This window comes from Phodopus roborovskii, unplaced genomic scaffold (assembly GCF_943737965.1).
Source record: "Phodopus roborovskii unplaced genomic scaffold, PHOROB, whole genome shotgun sequence".
NCBI classification, from domain to species: Eukaryota; Metazoa; Chordata; class Mammalia; order Rodentia; family Cricetidae; genus Phodopus; species Phodopus roborovskii.
In genome coordinates this window covers 28,727,750-28,738,234 of record NW_026126541.1, presented here as the reverse complement: position 1 = coordinate 28,738,234, position 10,485 = coordinate 28,727,750, and the positions used below count along the sequence as shown (strand labels likewise).

At 42.3% G+C, this 10,485-nt stretch overlaps 1 protein-coding gene across 1 annotated transcript in view; it reads left to right on the top strand.

Moving 5' to 3' along the window:
* Nucleotides 1-254: 254 nt before the first annotated feature.
* Pdcd1lg2 (programmed cell death 1 ligand 2) overlaps nt 255-10,485 on the top strand; it is a 38,078-nt gene continuing 27,847 nt past the window's right edge. Inside the window, exon 1 of the mRNA XM_051199960.1 lies at nt 255-494. Within this exon, the coding sequence (XP_051055917.1) occupies nt 257-494 (238 nt within the window). The 5' untranslated portion in view covers nt 255-256. The remainder of the gene's footprint in view (nt 495-10,485) is intronic.

Sequence of the window (10,485 nt, the reverse complement as noted above, 5' to 3'; positions counted from 1 at the left end):
TCTCCTGTTCTCCAGGGTCCCCTTTCCAAGTGCTAGTCCAGCTAGAGAAGATGGTGCACCTGATTTAATTTGTAAACAAGGCTGGTGTTCAAGATTTTGATATTCAACTTTAGAAGTGAGATGGGAGGCATGAAAAAGTACAGATGATGTGGGTGACTGATGAGGTTCAGCCTCTTCTCCAGAAAAGGCTGCACGAGAAGAAAAAAGAGCATCTCATTTGAATTCAGAAAGAGTGCCTTCCTCCTCCTCACTGTGCATGGCCTCTTCTGCAGAAAAGGCACCTACTGCTTCTCCTCTTGCCTTTGCTGGCACCTCTGTCTCCCACAAGATTTGTATCTGGGTCATTACCATGCTCTTGGGAGTAGTTAAACCAGCAGAGACTGAGAAAGTTCACCAAGCCCTGAGACTCTCGATTGTCCATTTCAGATCGGCACAGACCATGCTCCTCCTGCCGCTGATGTTGAGCCTGGGCTTGCACCTTCATCTTATAGCAGGTAAGGAAGGACAGTGGGAGGGATCTGGGAGCGGCAAGCAGGTGATGGCCCCTAGCCAAAGCCGGAAATGAATGTGTTCCTCCATCTGTACGCTTTCTTTGAGAGGGAGTGTGGTTCAATTAGCAGAGAAGATGGTTCCCAGGGTGGCTGGCCCCATCTTTAATATTACTCCATCTGCCCCCATCATCTAATGCTTGCAATGAGGCTGGACTAGTCAGAACACACTCGTCTGAAAGGATGTCACAGAGAGGTGCTTCAGTTCCGTTTAAGGGAGGGTGCTAAGCAGCTGCTTCCCCTCTATCAGGGACAGGGACCAGGGCAAACATAAAGCTCTTCATAATGTATGTGAATTCTTTTAGCAAGCAATGGCAGCAGCCACTTGTCATTTAATGTCTTGATGTGGACTGGATTGAAAACTCGAAGTCTCCGTAAAGCCCTGATGGAAACCGAATCTGAAACCTCTGCCTTTGAACTTGAAGATAGGACATCTAGTGGAGGATGTGGTTGAGCAGGGAGAAAGCAGTTTCAGAATTGTTTCCCTGGGGAAGGCATTTCAGATCACTGGAGTGTGCCATCAGGGCGACAGTACACTTTCAAGAGAATACTGGGAGCTAAGAAAGGAGACCCGGCAGGGGGCTAATGGACCGGATGTTCCACAATGGAACCCTTGAGAGGAATCATGGCCAAAGTGGTCCTTTGGCACTGGATAACCTTTGGAGGAGTGGTCTCCTCATCTCATCCTGTCCAGGTTCGGTACCACACTTCTCTTCCAGCCATAATCTTCCTTCCCTGTGGGCCTCTGAATCTGATCTGTCACTAGGACACATACTGATACACTCTTCCTTTAAAAGACCCTAGTGTTTTTCCTCCTTATTGCCCCCCCACCCCAGTGCTAGCTAAAGGAGCTTGTAATGAGTGTGCCCTAATTGGACTAGAGCTTTTGTTCCCATAAAGGGACCAGTAGGCAAAAGCAGGGTCTGAAGCTGGAGTTCCCCTGCCCTAACAGCATTCTGCATTCAGAAGAAACTTCGGGAGTGTGCAGCCTCTATAGATTAGTAACTATAAAACCACCAGTGCTGGTGAATTGCTGGTTTTCTTCTGTGTTTTCTCCAGGAAAGAAAGGGGCTAGGGAAACAGGAATGAAGGGTGGCAAGGTTTTGTTGTTATTTGGTTTTTTTGTTTGTTTGTTTGTTTTTGCTGTTTGTTTTTTTTCCATTTCTTTTTCCCCCGTTTTAAAAAAAATTATTTATTTTACATCCCAAACGAAGTTTCCCCTCCCTCCTCTCCTCCCATTCCCTCCCTGAACATCCCTTCTGCCCACCCTCACTCCCCCTCAATCCACTCCTCTGTTTCTCATAAAAGGGCAGGCTTCTCATGGGTATCAACAAAGCATGGCATATCAAGTTGCAGAAAGACTAAGCTCCTTCCTTTGTATTTAGGCTGGGAAAGGTGATCCAGTATGAGGAATAGGATCTCAAGAGCCAGTCAAAGGGTTGGAGGCAGCTCTTACTCCAATTGTTAGGAGTCCCACAAGTAGGCCAGGCTACACAACTGTCACATAAATGTAGAGGGCCTAGGCCAGTCCCATGCAGGCTCCCTGGTTGTTGGTTCAGATGCTGGGAGTTCCTATGAGCCAGGTTAGTTGTTTCTGTGGGTTTTCTTGTGATGTCCTTGATCCCTCAGGCTCCTATAATCCTTCCTTCCTCTCTTCAGCAGAATTCCCTGAGTTTGGCTTAATGTGTGGCTGTGCGTTTCTGCATCTGTTTCCATCAGTTACTGGATGACTCTCTGATGACAGTCGGGGTAGTGACCAGGGGTCACAGGAGATGGCCAGTTCAGTCTACATATCCACTATTGCTAGGAGTCTTAGCTGAAGTCATTCTTGTAGATTCATGGAGTTTCCCTTGTATCAGGTTTCTACCTGACTCTGAAATGTACCCCATTTCCAGTCACCTCTCAGTACTCTCCTGCTCCATTCAGCCCCCCCCCCAGTTCCCATCCCCACCTGCTCCCAATCCACCCACAAGGTCTCCTCTATTCCCCTTCCCAGGGAAACCCATGCATTTCCCCTTGGGCCCTCCTTGTTACCTAGCCTCTCTGGGTCTGAGGATTACAACCTGGTTATAATTTACTTTACAGTTAATATCCACTTATGAGTAAGTACATGCCATGCTTGTCTTTCTGGGTCTAGGTTACCTCACACAGGATGATTTGTTTCTGGTTCCATCCATTTACCTTCAACTCTCACTGGCTCTTCCCCTAGAAGAAGGACTGTTATCTTTAAGAAAAGCATCACAGGGCAATTACAGTCATTATGAGCTCTGAGTTAGATATTAAGGGAGAAGGAAGGATGTAGGGGAACAGGTATGTTTACATTCACAAGAGGGCTTATAGGTGCTGAATGTTGAATAGGGCAATGTGCGTATCTAATTCAATCTTTACAACAGCGGTTTGGCAGGTAGAGAAACTGAGACTCAGGAACTTGTGTGTGTGTGTGTGTGTGTGTGTGTGTGTGTGTGTGTGTGTGTGTGTGTGTGTGCCCTGCATGAGTTACTAGTGGCATATGAAAGATTTGTATACCCTGATGTCCTTTCTGCCCTGTTAGCTTGGTGCTAACAGTATGATGTAATGGTAGACAATCTGTAAATCGATTAATTGGGGATGGCACTTTAAATAAGTTTGAAAATGGGAAACCTGTTTAATGCTTATTCTGAGCATTTCACAAACTAAAACAAATATATAACAAGTTATCTGATGAATTAATAAAAAGAACACCAAACCAGCACATTTTGCTGTCTCCATAAACTTGGAATTCTTTTTTTTTTCTGCTCTTTGTGATAATTTCAATACAAATGAGTATTAAATCAGAATGCCTCCTTCTTCTTGTGTTTCTTTTTAACTTTATCATTGTGTGTCTTTCTAATTAAAGCATTTTGATTGCAAACAAAGCTGTTGGTGGGAGTTCCTAGAAAACAAAGCTGAGGGATGCTGATCGATGAGCAAAGGAAAAGGTCTGAGATAGGGATAAAAAGGGAAGCTTCAGTATCCGTGTTTATTTCTTTGTTTAGGCTTTTCTTTCTAGGAACTGTGCATTTGGGTATTATTTGTTTAATAAGAAATTCAATTTTAAGAATATATGGAAAAGAGGATCCTGAGGGCAGTTGCCTTATAACATTCATTGTCTGAGAGAATGCCCTGGCTGTCATAATGTTCAAAATGAAGATCCCATTTCCTCAGTTGTTTGGTGTGCAAAACTAGGTCTGAATTCTTCACTGAAAAAGGAGTCCCCATACTCGAGTTACATCAGTCTGATTCCTCATTGCCCCATGGATACATTTCTAACTTTAGATTCTAAAACTAATGCTTACTGCAACATGTAGTCATTAGAGATGAGTAGTGACATCCTTAATTCTCTGCTATAGTTAGAGTATTATAGAGTGTGGAAGTGTAGACCTGGTCCTGCTTCCCTTCAGTCCCAAATAAACACACAGAGGCTTATATTAATTATAAACTGTTCGGCAAGTGGCTCAGGCTTCTTATTGGCTAGCTCTCACTTAATTATTAACCCATTTCTATTAATCTAAGTATTTCCCCATGATCTTGGCTGACCGAAGACTGCCTGGTGTCCTATCTTCCTGGTAGCTATATGGCGTCTCCCTCCTGTTTGTCGGTACAGACTTCCAGATCTCTATGGTTAGCTAGTTTCAAGCTTCATTCTCTGGCCTTCAGACAGACTTTACTTGTATAAGCAAGATATCATCACCACATGAAAGTAAATCACAAACATGTTGCTTCATCTGTGAATTTAGCAGTGTAACACCGAGTAAAAAGCCAAGCCCTGAAAGATGATATACAGCACAGCATCTTTTTCATAAGCCTGTTGCTCAAGGACCCTTAAATTTATAAGGTCAAGCTGAAATAAGCAGGAGATTGAGACACAATTCAGTATCAGTTGCTTCGAGGCAGTATACATGTCATGTGTCATGTTCAAGTTCTTGGATAAGAGGTGGCTTCTCAGATGTTTGCTTTTGTTGTTGCTGTTTCAAGACAGGGTTTCTCTGTGTGGCTGTCCTGGAACTCACTCTGGAGACCAGGCTGGCCTTGAACTCAACAGAGATCCACCTGCCTCTGCCTCCCAAGTGTGGGGATTAAAAGCATGTGCTACCACGTCTGGCTGATGCTCACTTACTTACATGAATTGCTTTAATAGCTCTTCTTTAACTCACTCTGCTGCAAAATATACCAATGACACTGAATGGAGCAAATTCAAAGCTGACACAACTGAACACTTTTGGAAACACCCCAGCCTAAATATTCCTCTTCAAAACACTATTCATGTTTATTCTTTCTGCACTGAGCTTCATAAAAATAAATGGCTACAGATTAGTAAAATAAATCTTTTTAAGCATTCAAACAGCATGAACTCTTTGTAAATGCCAAGCCAGCAAATGGAAGTAGCCCTAGTTTGGTTTTTTGTTGTTGTTGTTGTTGTTTATTTGTTTGTTTGTTTGGTTGGTTGATTGTTTTGTTTATTTGTTGTTTTTTTGTTTCGGTTGTTCAAGACAGGGTTTCGCTGTATTGCTTTGGAGCCTGTCCCGGAACTTGCTCTGTAGACCAGGCTGGCTTTGAACTCATAGAGATCTGCCTGCCTCTGCCTCCCAGATGCTGGAATTACAGTTATGCACACCAACTCCCAGCACAGTAGCCCTAATTTTTAAGTGACTATATATTTTGCTGGACATGCTATAGTTTATTATTTTGTCCCCCCTCCCATTCATGGGTACTGTAGTGATTTCAATTTCTGGGTTAAGTGTATATCTTCGAGACTGTAGAGAAACCTGACTCATTCTGATTCTATGAGCCATTGATTATTAACTCTTTCCTTATGTATGTTCTGTTGATATATACCATCTATAAAAGTTCAATGGGATGACTAGAGATACATTTTCATATTAAAAGTATTCAAGTCTTCTTAGAGTAAAATTTTCTCTGTCGCTAAAAAAGTCTGTGTATTTTGAAAAATACAATCAAAATGTGATTAGATGATCTTTATGTAATTACATATTCTTTTATTATTACTATATGTTCATTATATTGCTTATGGAATTCACTGTGTATAACATATACTGTAGATACTGTGTATAAACTGTAGATACTCTTTGTTTTCTGGCTTCTTTCTCTCAGTGCAGTGCATTAGAGGCTCAGCCAAATTGCTGTCTGTATCAATAGTTGATTTCCTTCTGTTACTGAGTAGTGTCCTTTTGTAGGCATGTGCTGCATTTTGATGACCCATTTCACACAGTTGAAGTGCATTTGGGCTGTTTCTCATTTGTGTCGAGTTTAAATCAAGTTGGGGCAAGTGCATGCAAGTAGGTTTCTGGTTTGACATATGTTTTGATTTTTCTGGTTAACTACATTGAACTTCAAGACCCTATGGCCAAATAAATGTATAGAAAACTTCCAGAGCTTTCCATGGCAATTGTGCCTACTTAACGTTGCCATCAGCAGTGTCTGAGAGTTTCATTTACTCCTGGTATTGTTCTGTTATTGTATGTTATCTCAAAAGATGTATAGAAATACCTTGATGTGGTTTCAGTTTGCAGTGGTCCAGGGACCAGTGATATTAAACACATTTTAGTGTGCTTATTGGCTAGCCATCTTAATGTGCTTATTGGGTAGCCATTTATCTTTGTTGGTAAACTGTGCATGCAAGTCACCTGATGGTTTTTAATTGTTTCCTGATGAAGTGTTGATTGTTCTTTATTTACTTCAGATATAAGATCATTATCGGGTATATGGTTTGTAAATATCATCTCTCAGTCTGCTTTTCCATTGGTTTTAAACGGTGTCTTTGCAAAGATGCCTCCTGTCTAATGTATGGGTGTTGGCATATCTCATACTTCTGACTCCATATCTAGGATCTCTCAGCAGCTCAACTAGAAATGATTTTTCTTTCTGAACATTTAGTAGCTGTACGTTTTTCATTTAGATTTGTAATCCACTTTGAGTTAGAGTTTGTGCAGAGTGTGGGGTAAAAGTTGAGGCTCATTTAACCTTTACATTCCAGTGCCCACTCATTCCCTTTTAGGACTTCCCTTTCTTTATATGGACACACCATTGAGTTTTTGCCACAAACCAAGAGTTCATATTTGTGTGGTCCATTGATCTTTGTGTCTAGCCTTTTGTCAGTATCTCTTTTGTAAGTATCTTTTCTTGATTATTATAAATTTGTACAGGTGATTTAATTTTTTTCATCTTTTATTGCAAAATCTAAAACTATCTTGAAACCCCGATATACTTAAGAAATAGTATTTCTTATTTGTTTTCCTTTTTGTTTTGTTTTGTTTTGTTTTTTTGTTTTGTTTGGTTTTTTGGTTTTTTCAAGACAGGTTTCTCTGTGGCTTTGGAGGTTGTCCTGGAACTAGCTCTTGTAGACCAGGCTGGTCTCAAACTCACAGAGATCACCTGCCTCTGCCTCCCGAATGCTGGCATTAAAGGTGTACGCCAACATGGTCCAGCTCTTTTCTCTTAAACTTATGTCTTACACAGAAACAAAATAACAATTTTTTCTATCATTGATGTTTGCCTCTTTCATCTTCCTCCATCTTCCAGGTGTGGATGAAGATGATAGGGTGGGGTAGGCAGGGAGACTTAGACTGTGATGATGCGTGAAGGACCCTGGGACAGAGAACACCCTAGTCATTCTCATTTTCAATCTCCAATGACTGTTGATATAAACAGTGTAATGGCTGATCTGATCTTGATTGTCAACCCGAGGAGCTTTAGAAACACCACAGACACACACCTTTAAGTGTGTCTGTGGACATGTTTACAGGAAGTAAACTGGGCAAGAAATACTCAGCCTGGATGTGGGCAGCACCACGCCATGGGCTGCAAGCTTGCACTAAATAAAAAAGAAAAAGTAAACTGAGCACCAGCACCCATCAAAGAGGAGATTGTGAACTGAGTACCAGCACCCATCAAAGAGGAGAAGGTGGACTAAACACCAGCACCCACTTCTCTCTTCTTCCAGACTGCAGATTCGATCCTTGCCTCTCTGCCTCTCTGCCTCCCTGCCGTGATGGATGCACTCCCCCAGATTGTAGCCAATGCAGGCCCTTTCTTTCTCACATTGCTTCTTGTCAGCCGTTCTGTCACAGCAATGTGAAGAGTAAGTTAAATAATATGATCAAGGAATGGAATCTGGCCAGGACAATGTCTCCAATGAAGGGTGTCCCCTGCAATGCTCACACACAGATCAGAGCATGAGCCTCGTGCACACAACAGAGTTTTCCGAAGAACAGTGGCTGTATAAAGCCTTCTAGCCCCTTCTCACATTTCAAGAACACTATATAGGAAGGCCAGAAAAGTAAACTTCTGTTGTTTAATGGAAAAAGTTCAAAATTAGCCTAAGGAAGAAACTATCTTGGGAGATCATGCAAATGATTTGTTTTGTATTTCCTGGAGATGTGACAGGTGCTAGCTGTCATCAAGGCCTGTTTGCAAATAAAATGCTAAATTGACCTCAAAATCTTCAAAAAAGACTCTAGAAGTATCTAGTTGGATATCCTTTGTCTGATCACCTCAAACGTTCAGTTCTAGATGGAAGCTTAATTTAGTTGCTGATGGCACATGAAATATAAACAAAACACGTTTACTTTAACGTACAGCCAAAAGTTTACCTATTTCAACCACAGACATTGTCTCTTCATGCCAATAGTAGCTGGCAGAATTTGGTAGTAGCTGGTAGAATCTGGTAGTAGCTGGTAGAATCTGGTAGTGGCTGGTGGTAGAACCTGGTAGTGGCTGATAGAAGCACAGCCATGAGCCATGGTGAGCAGCAGATGAAAGTGAGTTATACATAGAGAAGAATTTGAATTCCAGCTCCATGGCCTTCATTATTGGCCTTAAGCAAACTGTGTCCTTTGTAAAGCCTTGGATTCCTCACCTGTTAAACATGGATTATTCCTCCCACTTTGGAGGGTTGATGGGAGAGCCAATAAGAGGGGGATATAAGGGTTCCTTTAGTTCAGGGATCATTTAGAAAAGTCAATTATCAGCTTTTCCCAGTTATAGTCCAAATGCATCAAAGCCATAGTCTGCCTCGCAGATCCTGACTCTCTGGGTTTGGGGCAAGCCTGAGCATCTACATCCTAATTAGAACTCAGGTGAAGCTGAAGGCAATGCTTTGGCAAGATGGTGAAAGTATTTACAATTGCAGATGTTTGATTTGCTTGACTGGAGTTGTTCAGTACGGTTTGCACATTAGAAGCTCCCAGGAGAGTTGCAAAATGGCTGTCTGCTCTACGCCTATAAGCACTTTTTTTTTTTTTTTTTTTTTTTTTTTTTTTTGCAACAGAATGAGTTAAAGAAGAGCTATTAAAGCAATCCATGTAAGATAGTGAGCATCAGTCAGGTGGTGGTGGTGCATGCCTTTAGTCCCAGTACTGGGAGGCAGAGGCCCCTGAGTCTGAGTTTGAGGCCAGCCTGGTCTACAGAGTTCCAGGACAGCCAAGGTTACATAGAGAAACCCTGTCTCAAAAAATCAATGATGATGATGATGATGATAATTTCATCTAAAGAAGCCAACTTTGGACATTCATATTTCAAAAAGCCTTTGCTATGGTTTGGTTATGAGCTTCTCGAAGGTTCTGGTAGGGGCGCTTAGCCTCCAGCACAGTGGCATTATCTTGGCGGAAGCTTTCAAAGGTGGGGTTTAGTGGATGGTAATTAAATCCTGAGTGTCCACACTACCAAATGGATGATATCTGTCTTTGAAGAGTGGGTAGTTATAATGGGAAGCCACCTCAAGTATATGGCCATCCCTTTCTGCTTCTGCACCCTGTTGTGACACGGATAGACCTGGATGGTGGCACCTCGCCTCTTGGACCCTCCATTACCAGAATCTTGAGGCTCATTCAAAATAAAGCTCACCGCCTTTGGTGTTTTGTTCGAACAACACAGAATGGGTGCAGGCAGTGTTCCAAAGGATTCCCGAGTCAGGCAGGCTGAGGCCTTCTGCTTGGTTGCTCTACTGTGCACACAGCCTTGAGGAACAGCTCTTCACAGACTTGATTGTATTTTCATTTCCTCTGTGAAATGAAATGACACCAAAAACCCAAAGTTATAGTATTTCAAAAGTATGTTGCAACTCTCAAACGACCCATTTTATAATGAGCAAACAAGCTCAAGACTTTTCACATCTTGGAGGCTAAAAACGGAGTCAAAACTCGTGGAGAAAACAACCCTCGGTCATTCTGAGGTACTCTGGTGCATGGCTTATGTTGGCTAATTGCTCTCTCCACTCAGGAAACTTCAGCCCCCCCAATGCCACCTGTCTGAAAAAGTAAAGCATTTTATTTCTAAAGCTGGGGCGTCTTCTCCACAAAGTAGATGGGGGGGCAGTTGAAAAGAAAAGAGAAGCCACGCATAGGTTTGTATAAGGCTGGGCAGTGATTGGGGAAGTTCTGTCATAATGGGGAGTTCCAGAGGAAGTACCCGCGCCTCTCATGAGAAAAAAGTGTAGAGTGGTAAACAGATGAGCTAAGTCAGTCAGCACATCTCCACGTCCATGCAGCCCTGTCACTCAGACACACAACTAACACTCCTTGTACACCCGTCTCCCATGCCCCCTCCTCTCTCCCTGCTTTCTGTTTGGATGTCTGTAATTTTAAAGGGGGGATGTGATTTAACAGTAGTAAATTGCTACACTAAGTGCTCAGAAAGTAGCTAGTGTATTTTTTGATGGGTGATTAGTAATCATGACTCCTCCCAGGACAGAGTGGATTTGGTACAAGGTATCTCATAGTTATAAGGCAGTGAAGGATTTAGAGATGATTTCTTTTGTAGCCATTTTACTTCCCTGGCTGTGACAAAGTACCCAATGAAAGCAACTTAAGGGAAGAAAGGTTTATTTTATTTCAGTTTGAGAGGTGGTAGGGGAAGGCATGGTGGTAGGCGTGTGAGGCAGCTGTCACAATGCATCTGCAGT